This window comes from Astyanax mexicanus, chromosome 16 (genome assembly GCF_023375975.1).
Source record: "Astyanax mexicanus isolate ESR-SI-001 chromosome 16, AstMex3_surface, whole genome shotgun sequence".
Taxonomy (NCBI): Eukaryota; Metazoa; Chordata; class Actinopteri; order Characiformes; family Acestrorhamphidae; genus Astyanax; species Astyanax mexicanus.
Window position 1 is genome coordinate 32,632,085 of NC_064423.1, and position 22,093 is coordinate 32,654,177.

The window sequence follows — 22,093 nt, forward strand, 5'->3', positions numbered from 1 at the left end:
GTACATTTCTGGATATTTGCTATCTTAGAAACGGAAAACACAGGTGCGCCACTGGCTGATTAGAACCGTCAGATGTTCATTGCAAACTTGGCAATGCAGGTGTGCTGTACGTTCAACGTACGGCTTTTGTTTCTTCCGTTCATGGTCATTCGTTTTCAATAACGTCTACTAACTTCTTGGGACAAATCAGATCATGAGGGTGGGATGGAGCTCATCCAACATCCTGACCTCACTAAATCTAGCTTTTGTAGCTGAATGCAATCAAATTCTCACTAATCTTCAAAGCAGTGCTCTAATATCAAACTTTCCTGGACAGTAAATACAGCAGAATACCCTGTAAAAAAATATGAATGTGCAAGTATTCTATTTTTTTTTGTCCGAGTAGCTTAAGTATCTAAAAAATTACACAGTCGTATCATGTAAAAGCTGTTGAACTGCTAATAGTCGTGTATTTATTTTGAGCACATGACTCTTGGGTCATCACTGATCTCACAGACGAGATGCCGGCGGGTCTCTGAGCCTCTGAAAGCATCTGTTTTCTCAAAATGTGCACTTGTAATTTGTCCTCCATTGTCGGCCCACCAGAGCCAATTGCACACGCACAACAGCCATCACCCACGCCGCCAATCTGAATCCTATTATTATGAATGGCACGCAGCACGCGGTTTCCAGAGGACGCAAAGACGATTTTGTAGTCAAGGACGCGAGACATCCACCAAATGATTTGCAACTTATCAGCAGGGAATCTGAGCGCGACTCCTACCATTGCTCTGGTATTAATTGCGCTGAGATACAGAACGATTTTATCTGTGTGTTTTATTCTCCACACTGGGATTATTCAGATTGGAGAGATGGTGTCAGCACATAAATGAGCCTGCTTTAAAAAAGCTCACAGTGTTGCTCTTTGTGTGGAGAAAGCTTAATGGGTGTGGGTGCAGAGCTGAATATGCCGGTCTTCAAAGGAATTTAGCGCTAAGCCTGAAATTATATGAGGCCTTGGCGTTGGCTTGTTTTGAGGCCGATGTCTTATTTGTTTTTTGGAAATACCATGTTAAATCAGATATTTGTAGGCGGGTGTAGCAAGTCTGGAATTAAATCTTCTGTTTTCTGTAAGAACAACATGTTTTGACTGTTTTTAAGCACAGAATAATAACTCTATTCAGGCTGAGGTTCCTTTGAAGTGGGCACAAAACACGAAAATAGCAATTTCCTTTAGGAGTAATACACTCACGAGAATAACGCCTAATGCGTATTAACTTTATTTAATAATTGACAGTGGTTACACATAACTGAACTGTGTTTTCTCAATGTAAAAATATATATATTTTTGGAAACTCGACACAATCCCTAAATTTGACCAATCCAACTCAAAGTCATTATGCTAAACGTTTTAGCACTGTTTTAACTACTGTATAAAAATGATAACAATCAGGCAGAGGGATGGTCAAACACAAAACAGTCAATAATGGCAAACAAGTAGCAGGAACAAGGAGATATCATACCAGAGTAGGCAAACAGTCCAGGGCAAGAAAAGAGGTCATTAAACAAAAGATTAATGCAGGCAATAGAAAACACATTGTACAAGGATAGCACTCAGAATGACTGAGAGCAAATGAGTCCATTTTATAGGGCTAAACCATGTGGTTAGAACTCAGGTGATCTGCTTCCTGGAAGTGTCATGTGCTGTGTCATGTGATCGAGATTGAGTGTAAATGTTGTGTGTGGTGCATCCTGGGAAATGTAGTCCGGAGGCTGCAGATCACAGCAAAGCTGAGTGTGGAAGAGACAGAAGTACTTTCAGAGCCAGACGTGACACTGACATAATGCAAAATATGTAGTTGGACCAACTTTGGTTCACAGACAATATTTCATTGACTCAACTTATTTTCTTTAATTTGACCAAAAATCTAGAATTGCTAGCAAAACTTAATGTATGCATCTCACAGAACTCGGGTCACCAGAAAATGTTAAGTTGGTGAGAGATTACAGTGCACCTAAACTAATTTACTAACTTTATTATTGTTATTTAAATTAATAAATGCCAAATTTGTTTCATTTATTTAGTCAAGTCAACAAAACACTCAGCAATCAGTTACTTAATCGCTGTAAATTAACCTGATCTGTTTTTTTATAGTTCATCCTTTATGTATTTAGCCTGTTGAACATTTGTAGGGAGCAATGTATTCTTCCACCTCTGTGTGTAGAGCATGTGGGTACAGCACATACCCTGGAGCCGAGACATTTGTTCTATGAGGTTTATTTATGCAGCTAAGTAACTATTCAGCCAGATGTGACCACACACTCTGTATATACTCCACTGTACAAAGTGCACTACAGCCTGATAATGTATACAGGAGACAGACAGTGCTCATAAATGCTGCTTATATGGGAGATTCCTCTTGATCGTAAACTTTTCTGAAGAAGAGTAAATAATGTATTTTATTTGGAATGTGGCAGAAAGTTTCTGTTGTGAGTACAGCCTTGATTTGCAAAAATGAAAGGACATAATTATTATAATTTGTCATTCTTTGAAATGGATTTAAAGAGAACACAGTACGGCGCTTTGTGCGTCTCAGCAGAGGAAACTGACCTGTGCCTTCACACTGTGAAGATACACCAGCAGCTCATTTAAGGGAACAGCAATGTTATTTTATATTCTTTATTCTCTTTAATGTTGAGATAAAAGTCAGGTTTGTACTCTGTAGTGTGTCTGTGTGGGTGTGTGTTTAATGAGCGGGGGTGTATGCGTGCTGGGCACATCTATAGGAATGAACTCTGATGATTGACTGTTGTCTAGGTTTATTTCAGTCAGTGGAGAACTTGCCAAAATAGCAACACACCAGAAATGTACCTAAATACACCTCACTTGCAGACAAACACGCCCATCAATGTAGATTTATTCCTAAACTCCAACGCTATTTTAACTTCTCAGGCAAAAATAGGCATGAAAATAGACTGTTGATGGGGTATAAGGTAGCAAAGAGCATCGCAACACCCCTTGCGCAGTGTGTACAAAAGGGGCCCTAGTGTCTAATCAGACCACACCATTATTATTCTGTACATCTGCTGGAGACATAACTGCATGCTGAGTTTGCAACATACTAATTGCATTAGTCAGTGAGTGTATTTAGTGTAAACTGAAAATACCACAAAAAGATAAAAAATATTTTTTCAGCCCTCCAACCACTCACAAATTCCCAGTCACAGGCTACTCTCTATGAAGAGAGTAAAGAGTGTGTGTCATGAAAGAGTGTCTGTCCTCATTGGCCCGTCTTTGATGTGGTCAGTTTAGCTGTTCTGCTGCTCACTCTGCTCTTCTGTTCTGCAGTTTTGGGATTCAACATGATGGTAACGGTAACGACTGTGAGCCAGTAGGGAAAAGGCCATTCGTCATGTCTCCACAGCTACTGTACGGGAACTCCCCGCCCAACTGGTCCCGCTGCAGCCGCCAGTACATCACCCGCTTCCTCGAGTAGGTGCTATCCTGCTTGATCTTTCCCTCTTTCTGCCTCTGTCTCTTTTCCTTTATGTATCTGTCAGTTTTTCCAGCCCCCTTCACCACTGCACTTCCTGTTTGAAGGAGAGTATTCATTTGAGTCCAGCTGTGGGCACACTTATATCAGCTTGAGATGAGCTAATTACAGGTTATAACACAGGCGTAGGATGTCAGAAGTCTGGCGTAAGTGTGCTTAAGCGAAATGTAAAGCCAAGGCCACTTGAATTGATAAAGTATTTTACATATTATTATGGCCTTTTTTCTTTTTTTTTCTTTTTCTTTTACCTTTTAACATTTTTCATTTTGCATTTTGGTTAGGTCAACAATTGGTTTTAAAGTCTTTGGACAGCACTATCTAAGTTCTTGGGAACACACAAATTTGTATATGTTGTGAGGTGCCAACGTTCTCATGGCAAGGCAAGGTGAATATCTAGAGGTGAAGCAAGGCCTGATAGTAGATGACAGATCAATGGGACCGACATTCCATTATCTGTATGTTGTTGGCATATAATATTTCTCACATTTCTCAAAGTCATGTGTGTATAGGAAATAGTTTTGGACAGCACAGTGAGTGGTAATGATAGTGACCGGTGGTAAGTGATTTTGGCAAAAATCACATCTGTATTCAATGCAGGAGGCCCACATGCACATGACTAGTCAGTGCAGTGTTGTTTAGCTTCCATAGGACGTGTCAAATTGTTGAGATACATCAATATATTGTATGGTAAGTCAATAAAGTAATAATTATCACAGGCCTGGTTGAGATAACCGTAGCTATACTGGTTGTTTTAAATGTGAAAATGCTTTCAAATCCAAATAAATGGTTTAAAATGGGCCTTTTACCAAAAGTAGGCCTGTCCTAATAACTTTTTTGACCGTATACAGCTCTGGAAAAAATATAAGAGACCACTTAAAAATTATGAGTTTCTTTGATTGGAACATAATTAGGAGGAAGATGGATGAACACAACTCATCTGCTTGAATTTTTGCACCAGGAGTTTAGGCATAAAGTTATCCAAAAGCAGTGTGTCAGACTGGTGGAGGAGAACATGCCAAGATGCATGAAAACTGTGGGTTACTCCACCAAATATTGATTTCTGAACTCTTAAAACTTTATGAACTTGTTTTCTTTGCATTATTTGAGGTCTGAAAGCTCTGCACCTTTTTTATTATTTCAGCCATTTCTCATTTTCTGCAAATAAATGCTCTGAATGATAATTTTTTATTTGGAATTTGGAAGAAATCTTGTCCGTAGTTTATAGAAGAAAACAACAATGTTCATTTAATGTTCATTAATTATGTTAGTGTAAGTTTTAATGCCACTGTTATATAATAATGGTACAATTATAAACCACAGTCCATTGTGTATGTGGATATGACGTCACTGTAATTGATACATTGGTGCATAATTGATTGCACGAGTGGCTTTGGAAGAGGCATTGGAAGACTTTTATGTCTAGGTGAACAGAAATGCACTGATACACAATGGATGATATTGAGCACAGTAAACATATGGACGAATTATTAGAAACCATTGAAACTAACTGAACTCAACTGAAAGCATCTTTTGCTGACCAAAAGTAGTTTTTTGTTGGCATTGCAGCAAATACCTCTTTTAGGCACCACCGTTTTTTTGCTACACCAAGTGTAGCAGCAGGAATGAGGTAAGCCTGCTCTTCTTATCTGTAAGATTGCAGACTTGTATTTGAGTCTGCTGGACGAGCTGCCCTGTTCTTGCCCCTGCCATGTGTGAGTGTTGCCAGAGCTGGTGTGAACAGATCCAGTTTCCCAAGCTGCAGAAAGACTGTGTTGATTCTCTGTCAGAGAGTCACACCAGTTCTGTGGAGCACCAGCTGGAGTGCATTAGGCACGGGGCTGCAGAATGACCTCAGAGTGGATGTTGAGAGGGTACCTGTGGGACCCTGTTACACAGCAGCCAGCAGCCCGCGGCTGAGCAGCTAATTAAACAGAGGCCAGAGTGGGAGCAGAGCAAGGGATTTGTCATAAAACCATGATAAGTCTCACTTTATCACTGGGAATAACAAAGGCTGAGCGAAGTTTGATAGCTGTTATTTGGGGTCTAAAATGTTTCAGCTCGGAGCGATACATCAATCTGAATTTCTGCAGAATTTATTTTTAATTATTTCTTTTCTACTTATTAGAGCTATTATGAAAGTCAGTAGCTCAGTGTAATGCGTCAGTCTAAATTTGGCTGCATCAGCTTTTAATTAACATAATCCATTTATCCAATAATCTATAATGTAATATACAATCATCAAAAAATATTTGCACCCTGAAATAATTCTCAGATTGCAATGCTGTTGTTAAGAAAGTTACCAGGAACAATGTTTTACGGACTGTAAGGCAATTCATAAATCAATGAGTCAATGAACGTCTATTTTCTGGTCTATTTTCTGGTCTATTTTCATACATAAGGCATCATAAGCGGATCATAAGGTGCATTTTAAGCAACACTAGTAAGGAACAGGGGTGTCGCCATGTTTCCCTTCTAATTCAGCAGATCTCACTACTGGGGGGAGCCTAAGTAAACAAAACTTTAATTCTTGAAAAAATAACATTTTCTTTTAAGGTCAAACAAGCATTTGATGTTAATCTACACAGATTTCTCGCCTGGAAACTGTTTATTTGGGTTTATTTGGAGTAAAGTGCTTCCATTTATTTACAGTAATCTTAGATTCCCAGTATTTTAGCACTGTTAGGCGCAGCACTTAACGCCAGTAAATGCCGCCCGACAGCGCCACACTGAGGAACCCTGAGTGTTCTGGTAAATCAGTGGGGCGATATTAGCTAGCGATTCGTCCCATGTAGCTGGTTCTAACACGGTAAACACGCAGGCTGCAGTCCAATATATTCACCTCTGAATGGCAAAAGAGCTAGCATGTAGCGCGGTTAGTGGATTATGCTAATACTGCTCCAGCCTATGTGCTGGAGAAACTTCACTGAAACCTTTATAACGCTGTACTTCAGCAGAGTGGCATTACTGCTCCAGATTATAAGGTGCACTGTCAATGTTTGGGAAATTAGGTGCATCTTAAAGTTTAAAAAATACAGCACATGATTAAACATTTAGCCTAATATGGGCATTATTTATTAAGCTAAACAAGCTGAAGTAATTTGTAACACATGTCCGTATGCTGCTGCCCTCACAAGACACAGATGCTATGTCGCATTGCCAGACCCATCCACTATTAAAAATATATGGGATAATATTAGATGTGCCATGAACACTGTACCACTGCTGCCACCAAATCTGCAGAATAGGCATAAAAAAAATATTCAAACTTCATAGGCTAGGACATATTTCACAAATGTTACACAATATTTCTGTATGTATAGCTCAATGAATATGACCTAAAGTTGTCCATATTGAATATTTGGCTAAATATTAAAACGTTTCTTCCTAGTAACCTTTATCTTCCTTCTGAAGAGCATTGCAATTTTTTTTATGTGGACTGTATATATGTGTAGGTTTTCACTACAGCATATGCTCAATGTGGGCCACACTTAAATTATCAGGAAATAAAAAATGTAATTCAATATATATATTTTTTGCTTGATCAGATATCTAAAGTATCTAAATGAAATAATTTGAGTAAATGCAGGTCAGTAGCCTCAAAAATTACGTTATGTGTATCTAACATTTGCTAGAGTGGCTAGGCTAATGTTGCTAATAGCATTAGTCTTTTATATGTGGTACAGTTGTGCCTTACTTTTGTCTTTACCTATGATTGAAATACTGAGTGAAATGAAGTCAGAAGGGTAGATTTTGCAGATTGCAAAAAACAGACAAGGCTCTCACAGTAGCTCCAGTGGGTGGTCTAAAATTGTGTTTAATGGTGGGATGTACCGTATGTGTGGGGTCAATGGTTAGTAATCACAGGGCATTACACCATACAATATCATCACTATATGTTGTCCACGTTATAGCGAATATATAACGATGCTGTGATTCTGTGATAATCAATATATCACAAAACAATTTTGTACGATTCTTCACTGCATCTGTTTTGCATAAGAGGATAAAATACTGCTAAATAAACAAATAGTCAGTTTCACAGAATTTATTCTTTACAGTAGATTTTCTTTATTCATTACATTAGCAGCATCATGAGTAATGAAGTCTCTAAGTAAAATTGGGGATATCTAACATTTGCTAGAGATACTAGGCCAATTTTGCTAACAGCATTATTCTGTTATAGGATGTTCAGTTGTGCCTCATTTTTATATTTTCCTATCGTTGAAATACTAAATGAATACAGATTATAATGCATTACTCTACATAGCTATTTAAATATTTTCACAAAGTAAAGAAGGCTTTAAGGAGGTTATCAACCTCCTGTCTGTAGCTGTACCGGCCCTCACTCATTCTCCCACACTGTCACTGTGTCCTGTTCACTGTGGACGTAGCTGAGGTCACTGTTTGGATAGCTGCTGTGGTAAAGCAATTAAGTTAGCTGCCAGTTACTCACTTTTGACTTAATTAAAGTTTGTTTTTAGGATTGACTGTTCTATCATACTGATGTCTTTAACCGGGCCTGTGTTGTGAAAGTAAACAGTTACTGATAAATTAATACTTAAATCACTACATTTACAAAGCAATAATAATTATAATTTAATTATTTAATTATATATAACAATCAAATGGCACAGGAAATTGAAGGGAAGTAATTAGCCTGTGGGTGGTGTTAAATGCGCAAGTGTTAATTGGTGCTTTCCATCAAAAATGGCTTTAACAATGGAACATTCAATTGCTGACCTGGAGCTATACCTAATGGTAATGAGCATGAACACAACAACACTTTATATCCAGCATTTCAGAGCGTTTAGTGCAGTTCTAATACTTAGCTTTTGCAGTGGATCATCCTGCGTTGGTCGATGGCATTTTTGGGCAGGAATGAGAAATGAGAATTAAAAACAAAATATCAAAACGGTTGCTTAACTTCAACAATTATTAATTCAATTTCAGTATAAGTTCAATAGGCCCTCAGCTGAACCATGTGGAACTTCAGCCACAATTGCCAAAAGTTTCTGCATTAGGATAAATAACTGATTAATTAACCCCATCACAGGTGATGCCACAAGACCAGGAGGGTGAAGACTAGCACATGCCTCCTCCGACACATGAAGTCAGACTCCGCCTCTTTTTAAACTGCTGATGATGCAGCATTGCTGAGTAGCATCACAGCGTATTTGGAAGAAAGTGCAGTGACTCAGTTCTGATACATCAGCTCACAGATGCCTTGTGCTGATCGAAATCACCCTAGGAGTGATGAGGGGAAAGAGCACCATCTAGCCATCCAGAGAGATCACTCGTAGCCCCCTTTAAATGGGTCTTATAGGAGAAAAACTGAAATGCACCTAGAGGATATATAGCTGGATATATTATATAATGTAAACAGTACACACTACTAGTGCAGTTCAGCCAATCCAAAGTGGCCACATGTTAACATTTCCTTATGGACCACCCCCCATTGCTGCATGCTGTAAACCAATTGGAGGTGGGAGTTTCAACAGCCCTACAGTGAGATATTGGAGATGTAGTCCCAATGGTCCCAATGCTGGAATGTTTAGGCCACAGTAAAGTGAAGTAAAGTCTGGATCTCAGTCCAATTTTCAAATTGTAGTCCACAAAAGTCATCAAATGAACCCGAATAACCTTAAATGATGCACATGCTTTGGAGGAATTGTAGTTTTTTTTACTACAGGATACAATAAATTGCTACGATAAACAGCTACAGATTCAGATTAGGCAGTAGGTTGAGTACTGCACCATTTGTGAATCAGTCACACCTGATTGAGAGCTGTTTATCGTATCTTTTCTACAGCTGTACTTCATGGCAGATCAATCAAGCACAGATTATCCCCAGCCTGTAACTGCTGGTGTTTCTCCCAGTGGCAGTTCAGTCTAGAACTCTGAAGGCTTATGAAGGTATTTGGCTGGAGTTGGCTGAAATCCTCCCCCGTGCAGAGAGATAAAGCTAATACTGCTCATCTTCCTCCCTACAGAAAGATCAGCACGGAGCACAGTGAGCCATTGTAACAGGCTGCTGTGTAGGCAGGCCTGTCACGATAATTACGTTACCAACTTGTACAGTTGTACAATAAATGGACACAACCTCTGTAATTGTAGCTGACCCTGTTATTGTGCATTGTGTTTCCTTGCTTCTTTGTTTGCATACAGATTATGAACTTTCCCAATATTTTAGCCATTTACAAACAAACCAGGGCATTATTAAAGGACAGTGAGTCCATACACACAAAGTAGACACAAAGATAGACACAAAGTAAACCCAGAATCTGCCTATACTGTATATTTATATCCCTATCCCTAAGTGTAATATTGGCACTGCAGCGCCACGTTCTAGCACGAACCTTGAGTGTATTATTGCACAAACCTTGAGTGTATTATTGCGATTATACCACAGTTCCATTATCGCTGTTTATTTAAAGATTTTAGGTTAATGAACACGAGAAAATGCAATTGGTTGGGTTATAAACACTCTGCCAGTTTAAATGGTTCCATTGCTGCTCTGTTTGTAGCTGCACTGTTGTAAGAGCTGCATTGTTGATCATTTTGTGTGGTGGCCTCTATTTTTAGCCATTTCAGTCAATATTGTGGAAATCTAAGCTTACTGTAAATGAACGTAAGAGCTTTATTCACCCAATTAAACAGTTTTCAGGAGAGAAATCTGTGTATTGTGGTAGGCCCCTGGGGTTAGGGGCGTGACCACTGTGACCCGGAAGGAGTAAGCACACAGATAACACAGACACTGTCCCAGCTGGCGGCTCAATTAGTCCTCATGCAGACCAGCTGAGACAGGCATGGCTTTGCGCTCTGGCGTGGGGCGGACCAACAACTCCCCCGCCTCCTCACGCCACAGTATATTAAAGTCCAGAGCTTGTTTGACTTTTAAAGAAAGTGTTTTTTTTGAGACCTGAGGAATTACAAGGGTACACCTTACATTCAGCTTAAAATACCCTAAATTAAATGGGAAATACCCTAAATTAAAAATACATATGGAAAATATACACACTTAAGCTTTTATTTTAATAATAACAACTCTTAACCTGATATTGGTTGCTGATAATGTGGGTTATAATGCATATTTTCGAACCGCTGGACTTGTTTATTTGTGTGGACCGCGTTTTTGTCTGCGCCACCTATTGGAGACATGGTGTTTCTGTTTCTCCCTCTATGGGATCCAGCGGCTCCCAGTGGTGTATAGGGATATCAAATTTGGTTTGTATTTGGTTTGTAGGCGCTGCATCGTTTCTATGTTACCTGTATGTGGTGGAGTAATACATATGCAGAGCTTCGGTTACAGTGCATTACCGGCTGATAATGTCACTCATGAAACTCCTTTCAGCCAATCACATTGCAGGGTGGGAGCTAACTGTGGTATATATATATATATTAAATAATTGTTTTCGAAAGTGTGTAATTGTATGATTATATATATTTTATATATATTAACATATCAGTGGCAATAAATATCCATTAATATTACATAATAATTTCTGAGACAGTGAATCATCCAACAAAAAAGTTATTGTGTGAGTTATGGTGACAGGTCCACTGCTGTGTTTATGTGTGTGACTTGGATCAGCTGGATGAGCTGATTACTCTAGACGCTGGTATTGTTAGTGATGGAATGTGTTGTGGAAAGGTGGGTCTGGATGGGCTCTGGGGGTTGGATGAAGTGCAGACAGATGGCATATGTCCAGATCCAACAGCTCACTGCTGAGGAGGGGAGGAGATAACAGCAGTGACATGTAGCTCACAGCCAAGCTCCTAGCTAAACCAGGAGAGAGGAGTGCACAGAGTGAACTCACTGACTCACCTTTTTGTCATGATAAAGACTGTGGCATTGACTTATTTACAAGACTGTGAATTAGTGTGGTATGTAGGGGCACAGATTATAGAAACTGGGTGTAGTTTTATTTGTTGCATAACCAAGCTAATGCAATGTGGCTAATTTGTTGTCATGACCTATTATAGTGCAGTTCATCTTAGTGGTGTTGCATCACTGTTTTTTATTTTTTATTTTATCTACATTATTAATGAATACTGAAGTCATCCAGGCTTTGAAGGAACATATAAGGAACTTAAAAGTGATAAACAAACCAAAGTACTCTGTGAACCATTAAGGGTGCTCTTATCTGGGGAGCTGCTAACTTGCAAATTCTGAGGCTGGTAACTGTAATGAACTTATCCTGTGCAACAGAGGGAACTCTTATTCCTCCATTTCTGGGCTAGTCCTGATAAGTGCCAGTTCCATCATAACAATTTTGATGGTCTTTGCAACTGCACTTAAGGATACTTTCAGAGTCTTTTTTTAGTTAAGTAGTTCTTGCCTTAATACCTATTAGAACATTACTCAAATAGAGCTATTCACTGTTTACCAACTCTACCTCTTCACAACTTTACAACTGATGCTCTCAAACACATTAAGAGGACAAAATAATTCAAGTAATTAACTCTTGATAAGTTCAGCAAGTTCAGGTGACTCTACCTCATAAAGCTGACTCAGAAAATCCAGCCAAGATGTACAAAGCTGTCCTCTAAGCAAGAGGTTCTACTTTGAAGAATCTAATATATAAAACTAATAAATAGTGTGAATAATTTTGGCATTGGTCCACAATGCAGAAAAAAGTTTAAGCTTTTGACTTGTACTGTAGGTCAATTATGCTGCATTTTTTTAAATCTCAGATGTCAAAATTTCCAGGTAGGAAATTTATATTTTCAAGGACTAAGACTAGTCCTGGACTATACAGCACTTTGACTGGAGTTTTTTTCATTGAAAGAAATACACAGTTCCTTAATCCCAATCAATGAAAGCAACACTACTGTACAGTGTCCTAATCAGGGACAACGCCTAATCCTGGACTATACAGCTTGTTTCGTAATCAAATCAAATGTATTTTTCTATATCGCCTTTTACAACAGATGTTGTCCCAATGCTGCTTTACAGAAATTTAATAGCAGAACAGAGATCATTTAACTAAATATTTCACTAGAATAATATTGAATAGACTTATTCCAACTTGTGTAAAAAGAGGTATAATACACTGCCTGGTCAAAAAACAAGTCTCTACCTGCATTTAACTAAGTAAATGATGTGGGGTTGATGCTGCAATTGGTCAGCAGGTTTAGGTTCAGCAACATTATGTGCTGAAAGAAAGAGGTCAGCTGACTACCTGAATATACTGAATATAGACCAGGTTATATAGGCTGGAATTGTGAAAGAGTGATTCAGGGAGCACGAGATCATCATTTTCACACATGGATTGAGAGAGTTCACCACAGAGTCCAGACCTTAACCTCATTGAGAATCTTTGGGATGTGCTGGAGAGGCTTTGTGCAGAGGTCAGACTCTACCATCATCAATGCTGCTGCAAGATCTTGTTGAAAAATGTATGAAACACTGGATTGAAATAAACCTTATGATCTTATTGCAGAAGCTAAACAATGCCAGGCAGTGTAGTATGTCCCCTGTATTATAGTAACTTTTTGTGTTTTTTTATTTTCATGACTTATTACTTGTTCACAGAGGGTATCTAGGTTGGTGGTTAAGACGTTGTGAGAAGCAGGTTTAAGAAGGAAATAGAATCAGCAGATTTAGATGTGAGGGCGAGGATGAGGATGTGAAATGTGGGGGGTTTCTGCTTTGTTTCCAATCTGTGCTGCTTCCTTATGGCTTTTCCAGATGACCAGAGAAGAGTCCTCAGCTCACAGCTGACCTTCCATCTTAGTAACTTTCCAGGCGCTTTCCTCTTCATGATTTAAATCTGGACTGAAGTTTAGCTGAACTCTCGGCTGAACTCTTTACCACTTGTTCTTTCTCTTCTCAGTGAGTTTTCTTAATGGTGAGTTATAGCTAACCTGGTGGCACTCTCTTGTCATGCTGGGGAGCACCATGTCTTTATTCTTTATTAGAATCCTGTAGGAATGCGGGGTAATTTCACTTCTGTCTGTTGGCTGAGGCCAACCGTCCAAAATAGTAATAACAGGGTTTGTCATCCTTAATTTGATTTTTTTTTCTATCAGACGATGATTAATTCCTTTAAAAATACCCGGTATATATTTTTGGAATTTGGCATAATTGAAATTCTATCTTTTAATTCAAGGTAGTCGTCCAAAATATTTATAAAAAATCATTAATGCAAATGGATGCAGGAATAAGTCCTTTTCATTAGTCTGAAGTGAGAGGTGTAAAACATGCCTGGGAGGATGGATCATGGTGGCATTAATGTCTCTGCTGATTAATTTTGACTGGCTTATATAATGACTTGCAGAAACAGGTCCTTCATCTGGAGTCAAGAGCTCCTCTTAAAGGAGGAGCAGCAATTATAGCCTACAGCCTCTTTTCATCTCCGTCACTTTAAGCTGGCACTGATACTGCCAGTGCTGATCCTGAGCCAGGCCTGTGCCTGGTGTTTATGATCTCTGAAACATAACTATGTGTTGTGTTTGATTCAGATGTGTATAAAATGCATCAGTGTCAGATTTGTTTGATATCTTTTTCTTTCTTTCTTTGGAGATTCACTTTTGTGTGGGTAATTGATCTGAAGGGTAATTGATCTAAATATGGCTTCAGGGTGAAACTGCTGACTCTGAAATGAGGGAACATTTCAGTTAACAATTTTTAATAAACCCTTTGGGTTCCACAAACTCACCAGTGTGTCATATGCAATGATTTTAATATATATTTTTTTTGATTATATAGTGCAGTAGAGAGAATGTTTTGGGATTGGGATTTGAGCATGCTGTATACATTTTTCTGAAACCAACCTGAAAAGCACTTAAACGCAGATAATTTATTAAATAAAGGACGGTCAGGGGCAGGCAGAGTCAAAAACAAAATGGCAGCATAAACAAACAACATACCACAGTGTGAATGCAAAGAGGTCATACACGGGATATCCAAACAAGGTAAAAACGGCAAGGCAAAAAGGATGGTCAAAATATAAAAATAGGTCAATACTGAAAAGCAAACAAAATGGACTAGGCAAAAGAGTAGTCAAAGAACAGAAAGGGTCAGAAACACATAGGAACACATCGATAACCTGAGGTAGAAGAGCTATGTAAAATACATTCAATAGCGGGGTAACTATAGGAATGAGTCCAGGTGTGTGCAATCAATAGCATGGTGAGCCGGAACGCAGAAGCGTCACGTGATCCGGCATGTTTGGAGGGTTGATTGCAGGTGCATTGTGGGAAATGGGGTCTCTTTCTGGAGCATTAGAGTACGTAGCAGGCAGACAGACAGTGACAGGGCTGACATGTTGTTTCTTCAGATAAACAACGTGTCAGTCCAATACAGATCAGATTTTATCCCAAAGGTGGGATCCAGAATTCCTGGTATGTACTTTTTTAGAAGTATTTTATCCTCTTCAGTAACTAAGATGCTGTAAAGTATAGTAAAGAATTGTCTTATAGTAATCTGTGTATCACAGAATCACAGTAACATGATATCATCGTTATCATGAGATGCCATGTGATTTCACACCCATAGTCTGTTCACATGGACAGTTTTAGCCAGATACCGCAGGTTACGATCATTCCCATGTTATCACTGCACTGTTCACTGTGCAGAGTGGTAACGTCTTGTCTGTGTATTCCCGGTACACACGAAATACCCCATCCCTCAACAGTTCTCATACTGTGCTCAGTCAAATAGCTAAGAATAGAATATGCAGAATATCCGGTGTAAGTCCACATGTGAATTTGGCTTAGATCTACTTTGACAAGATCAGATTTCATTGTCCACATATCATCATAAATATCAGATCTGGGTCATACACACTTTACAATAAAGGAGCTTTAAATGGTTGTAATAGAAGAACCTTGTTTTTGGTTCCAGAATAAAAAGGTTCTTTACATTTCTACTCATTCTTCTACTCATTCTCCAATGGCTTTTGTTTTACCATATGGTTTTATCCAACCTTCATGTTGAAGACATTACATTACATTACATTACATTACATTTGGCAGACACTTTTGTCCAAAGTGACTTACAATAGTCAAGTACAAAAGTTAAAGGTAAAACATCTTTAGATAGGGCTTAAAGGAGGTCGAAGGGAAATAATGGGATAGAGGAGTGAAGGAGGGGAGGAAGGAAATGAGGTTAGAAGTAGTTAGTGTGTTAGAGATGTTAGGAGAGTAAGTGAGAGATTCTCCTGATCTGGTAGTGGAAGGTAGTTAGTTAGAGGTGTTAGGAAAGTATGTGCTCTTTGAAGAGCTCTGTCTTCAGGAGTTTCTTAAAGATAGTGAGAGATTCTCCTGATCTGGTAGTAGAAGGTAGTTAGTTAGAGGTGTTAGGAGAGTAAGTGCTCTTTGAAGAGCTCTGTCTTCAGGAGTTTCTTAAAGATAGTGAGAGATTCTCCTGATCTGGTGGTGGAAGGTAGTTTGTTCCACCATTGGGGAACTCTGTATGAGAACAGTCTGGATTGCTTTGTGTGAATGTTTGGCAAAGCGAGGCATTGTTCATTGGAGGCTATTGACATGTTATAACTGGTTATAAGTCATTTTGGGGACATTCAATATTTAAATATACACTGCTTTTTTGTTTTTAGTAAAAAAAAATCCAATACATTTTCCAAAATTTACACCTGTAAATTACATCAGTCAGTCACCGTCTATTACTATATAAAAATATTGGTTTTGAATCTCTAAAAGCCGTAAAAAGTAATAGGCCTATTTGCCGCAGTGTTATCTGTCTGGACGGAGGATTCAGAGAGTGTGTGTTTTTGTGTGTTTGACAGTCGAGGCTGGGGCTGGTGTCTGGACGATCCTCCGAGGAGGAATGAGCTGGCCAATCAGTCTGTGCTGCCTGGCGTCCTCTACAGCGCCGCCCACCAGTGCCGGCTCCAGTACGGCTCCAGCTCGCTGCTGTGTGACGACGTGGATGTGAGATATTCCTTTCTTCCTTCTCCTCACACCCACAGCCTTTAGATCCTTCACTCACACTACCCACTCTGCCGTCTAATGCAGAACACACCACTGATAAAACATCTGCTGACAGTCAGGGGCTTATGCTGCACTACAAAACCATATTCAGATTTCCCACTGGGATATCAGGGACTGAAATCATGGGTTTATTACATTATAATAAATTACAGTTCTATCGTAGTGCTGTTAAAGTATACTGAAAATTATTCGAAATAATTTATTTATTAAAATTAACTCTTTATTGCAGCAGCAAACCAGACTACAGTTGAAACAAATACAAATACACAAATCACATCTGTCGAGATTATAACTGTTTAAACATGCGCAGTACATTGGACTGCTTTCACTTTGACTCTTTAAAGTGATAGTATTGCACAGTTTTCAGAATTTTTGGTACCACTTTAAAATAAGACTACCTTCATAAATGGTTTATGCATGGTTTACAATTAGATTATTAATGCTTACGAATTAGGTTGTAAATGCCTTAAAAATCATTAATAATCAGTTATAACACATACGTAGAAAGGGCAACAATGACCTGTTGATTGCCAAATAGTGAACCCACAGCCATCTATGTTGTTGCCCTTCCTACGGATGTGTTATAACTGATTATTAATTAATTTTAAGGCATTTACAACCTATTTAGTAACCATTAATAAACTAATTGTAAACCATTTTAAACCCTTATTTTAAATTGGTACCAAATTTTTAATATTAAGATATTAAGATAATGCCAGTTTATTATTAAAATTGGAAAAAAAAGGAAAGTAATTTATTTTGAGTAGATAAGTAGTTCCAAAATTGTCCAATCAAACTGCATTTTGATGCATTTTCTAAGGTAATAAATAGAATAATTGTTTAAGATCTGACTTGCTTTCTGGGTGGATGGTTAATGGATGTTTCAATGTGAGATCAAATTGCGTTGAAACTGATATAAGAAATAACTTAATCATATTTTTACTGTGTTTTTATTTACATACAGTTCCAGTCAAAAGTTTGGGAACACCTTATCATTAAGTTTTTTTTTTCCTACATTGTAAATCAATACTGACATCATCCAGACTATGAAGCAACACATAAGGAATCATGTAGTAACTTAGAAGTGTTAAACAAACCTAAATACTTGCAGTTTCCTTATCAGGCTGGTAAATATGATCTTCTTTGCCTGGGGCAGTCCTATGATTGCCAGTTTCATCATAACGTTTTTGCTAGTGTTTCTGTGACTGCACTTGAGGATACTTTTTCTTTTAAAAAGTTCTTAAATCTTTTTGAATTGACTGATCGTCATTTTTTAAAGTCCTTTTTTAAAGTCCCTTTTTTCTTTAAAGAGTTGAGTAGTTCTTGCCATAATATGGATTAGAACATTACTGAAATAGGGCTATTCACTGTATACCAACTCTAATTCAAGTAATTAACTTTGGACGAATTCAACACAGCTGTTAACTGAATGCCTGAATTCCAGGTGACTCTACAACTCATAAAGCTGACTGAGAAAATCCAGCCAAGATGTGCAAAGCAGAAGATTGCGAAATATAAAACTTAACCTTGTTTAACGCTTTTTCTGATTATTACATAATTCCATATGTTTTTATTTATAATTTGGGTGACGTTAGTATTGATCTACAATGCAGAACATTTAAAAAAATGGCAAACAGTGAATTTAAGATGTGTCCAAACTTTTGACTGGTACTGTACATATATAATTTAGTAATAAAGAATGGATTTCTCTTTATGCTAACAGTCTGGTTATACTGCAGTTCTAATGAACGTTAATTGGTAGAGACCTGAGGGAAAATCTGCTCTAAAAACAAAAGAACTCATCAATCAAAGTGCTTTGTTTGAAGACGGGTGACATCTCTGATTCATTTTCCTGTAGAGAGCCCCAGACTTTGTTTTAAATCTGTTTTACTGCCACGTTAGCCGTAATAAACTGTGACAGAACCTGAGCCGCCACATGTGCTAGCGGTTGAAGCTAATGGAGTGATTTGTTTGAATTGTCCCTTCGGCAAAGTCAAACTGGCAAGGTGAAGTTTTTCTTAGCCCGTTTGAGAACGACTGGAGCACAACAGAGCTGACCGAGCATGCACTCGTTTATCACCCCTCGGCATCGCGGAGATCCAGCGGTGTTTACTGAGATAACTGAGCTGACTGAGAAGCTGCCAGTGTGGAAAAGCACTATTACCTAATGTCTGCCTGACTGACAGGAGCCTGAGGGAGCTGGAGATGATTTAAGGCATCCTGTGACTCGCTGAGGCCCGAGTTTGATCTCATTAGAGTCAGATCCTGTGAAAAACGCCGATCTGCAGCCGTGCCTGCAGTACATTGGTGTCCCGCTGTAATAATGAGAGCAGAATACAGGAGCCCTCTCTTCTTTCAGTGATGTGAGAGTGCACGGATTTGGCAGCTCCCAGGGTTCCAGCAGGAAGAGAAAAGAGGCTGGACCACACACGTCTTCTCTCCCTGACAGGAAGTCTCTGCATCCACTCACTCTGATACCATACGTTTCTCAGCGTGATGTTGTTTAAAGATATCCGGTCTGAATGCACAACCGGAATGGCATCAGTAAGGCTCAGATTATGTTACAGTGTAGCTGTTATGCTTAGGGTTAAAAAGAGTTCAGTAGAATGTAAGTCAGCTTGGGTCAGGGGCGTCGCCTGTTTTTTTTTTTTCTAGCCATTTGTCTAACTCATTCAGCTGCTACTCAGCTGCCATCACTAGGGATGCCACAACACAAGGTGCTGCTGGTATATTATTGGTGAGTAGCATCACAGCATGCTCGGAGGAAAGCGCAGCGACTCGGTTCTGATACATCAGCTCACAGGCGCCTTTTCCTGATCGACATCACCCTAGGAGGGATGAGGGAAAATAGAGACACCTACTGTACCCACCCAGAGAGAGCAAGGCCAATTGTGCTCTCTCTCATGGCTCTGGCAGCTGATAGCAGGCTGCATGACCGAGATTCGAACCAGCGATCTTCCGATTATAGTGGCAACGCTTTAGATAACTGGACCACTCGGTGCCCCCACCAGTGAACGTCACTTTTACTCAGTCTCTGTGTCTATATAAAGATGATGTTAATTGGATGTAAGAGGAGGTGGATATTTATAGGTTTTAGATATTGTGGAACAATTACACAATCCCCTCACCAGAAATCTTGCACCTTCTAACTATATTATTCCATATGTTTGTCAGGAATTTGTAAAAATTTGTAATAATACCAATGATAATATTTTATATTGCTGTGTTTTAAAACTATACAAAAAGTAATCTATTAAAATAATTTATAAGTTTAATATTTAAATAATTAAATTAAATTTAATTAAATAATTATAATATTTAATGTTCCTTAATTACACAATTCTGAATTCTACAATCTCCCTATAATAAACTGGTCCGATCTGGACAGACCTTACATAGGAAACGCCCATGGCTTAAGTCAGTGATCATTTTATATACTAATAATTATGGCTGTCAATGTTAATGCATTAACCATCAATGACACCTGACACTATTCCTCCAATAAATGTGAAGTCAGCCACCGCTTCTGTTTGAGCTGCTGCTGATGCAGCATTGCTAAGCAGCCAGCGCGCTTGGAGGAAAGCGCAGCGACTTGGTTCTGATACATCAGCTCACAGACGCCCTGTGCTGCAGACATCATCCTAGGAGTGATGTGAGAAGAGAGCGCCATCTACCCACCCGGAGGGAGCAGGGCCAATTGTGCTCCCTCTGAGCGCCGCCAGCTTGATGGCAAAGCTGCATGAGTGGGGGGTTCGAACCTGCGACCTCCCACACATAGTGGCAGCGCTTTAGACCGCTGGACCACTCGGCGCCCCGGGAATGGAAATCTTTTACAACACGGTGAAATTGCTCCTTTTGACTGTGTTGCTTCATTGTTTGTAAGAAAAACATCACAAGATCATAAAATGTCTGTAGGTATCAATTTTATTTATTTTGACATGTATTTCGAATGCTTATTGAAGGAGCTCTTCAGCTGCCCACAAAATGTCAGAACGAGTCTTCTGCTGCTAGTTTTTGAACAATCTGTTTAGAAAGAAACAGGAAATGGCTCTAAATTACTGTTATCACCACATGATACATATGTGGCAGATAGTGGTTTGGTTGGAAAGCGCTCCCTTTAGGCGAGCTGTATTCTCAGAGGAAGCGTTTGGGCTTCTTGCTGTTTGCAGAATTGAGAACAGTAGGTCATCGTATCTCGGCTGTTGTTTATGGAGGTCACTCTGTGTTACTGTTCAGTGAAATGCAGATGCTCCTCGCTGATAATTGTCTTGGCATACATCAGTGTCCTCCAATCACATGCCAAAATGTCACAGACAAACAGCGAGGGGGGGTTATCGCTCCTGTCGTCATTCCCCCGACACTTTCTGACCTCAGTGCTCTTTTCAGAGCCGCTGGGTTTAAAGGCTTAACACTGGAGGAAATGATTTGGTTGCTGTAATGGTTTGTGATAAGATTGTGTGTGTGTGTGTTGGGGACCTGTCCATGTTCTTTTGGAGGCATTTAGAGGAATTGAAATGTAGTCCTACATCATCTCATGCAAAATGTGGGTCATGTGGGTTATTATCTGAATACTGCGCTTTTTAAATAGTCTTTTGACTATTTATCATATTCATAAGTTTTCAGTCTACACAGAAATCTTATTTTCTCAAATTAATCACTTTTTATTTTCTTATCATGCATGTTTCCATTCTGTCGTGGCCAGCTGCATGGCGTCATGGATTTGCAGAAAGTGTTATTTGAAGAAAATGTGAAAATGTGATTGATCTAGAGTTGCAGACATGTTCAACTCTCCTTGGTGACCTTGTCCTGTTTCAAAGACGCAATACCAGTCCACAAATTGGACACCTCTTCTTATTCAATGTGCTTTCTTTCTTTTTATGATTTTTTTTTTACAATATAAATTAATATTGAAGAATGTAAGCTATTAAAGCTATAGAGGAACACATGCAAAACAAAAAGTGTTAAACAAACTAGAATATTTTTATACTTCAGATTCTTCTGAGTAGCACATTTAGTAGCACATCTTTGAGGACAGATCTGCAGACTCTTGGTATTTTAATCTCAGTGTCTGGAATAGTTTTCTTGTCTTGGAGAAAGGAGTTTCTGGAGGTGCTGAACAATAGTTGCTGCTTTTCCTTCATGCTGTGAAGCTCCAGCTCCTCCCAAATCACAATCTCAGTTCATCATGTTTAGATCAGGAGATTGGGTCAGGTGGAGGACTAACACTTTTTTACTGTTTACTATGTAATTCCATATTTGTCCCTTAACTGTTTTGATGTGTTCAATATTAATCTACAATGTAGGCTAAGGTACTGTGCATGTAGATATTTTTAACTCATTTTAATTACCATGACATTTTACCATGACAAAGTGGACAGCTTAACCTTTACATCAGCTTAGAGACAGTATAAGAAATATTAAGTGAAATGAATATTGCTAATTGTTGAACATGCAGAAAGTGTCTTCAGTTCCTTAAAAACATAACAGTGGGAAAGTTGGGATCTCACTAAAGGGGTGGGGTTATCACAAGATGACAGGATAATTTTTTTTGTTTTGAGGCTGATATCACAAAAATCTGTTTTGTAGGATGTTTGTTGTTGTTGCAT

At 38.8% G+C, this 22,093-nt stretch overlaps 1 protein-coding gene across 1 annotated transcript in view; it reads left to right on the top strand.

The window, feature by feature from the left end:
- Positions 1 to 22,093, top strand: part of LOC103030160 (A disintegrin and metalloproteinase with thrombospondin motifs 7) — a 150,160-nt gene that overhangs the window by 26,033 nt on the left and 102,034 nt on the right. Inside the window, exons 8-9 of the mRNA XM_049465710.1 lie at positions 3,329 to 3,472; positions 16,283 to 16,427. Of these exons, the coding sequence (XP_049321667.1) occupies positions 3,329 to 3,472; positions 16,283 to 16,427 (289 nt within the window). The remainder of the gene's footprint in view (positions 1 to 3,328; positions 3,473 to 16,282; positions 16,428 to 22,093) is intronic.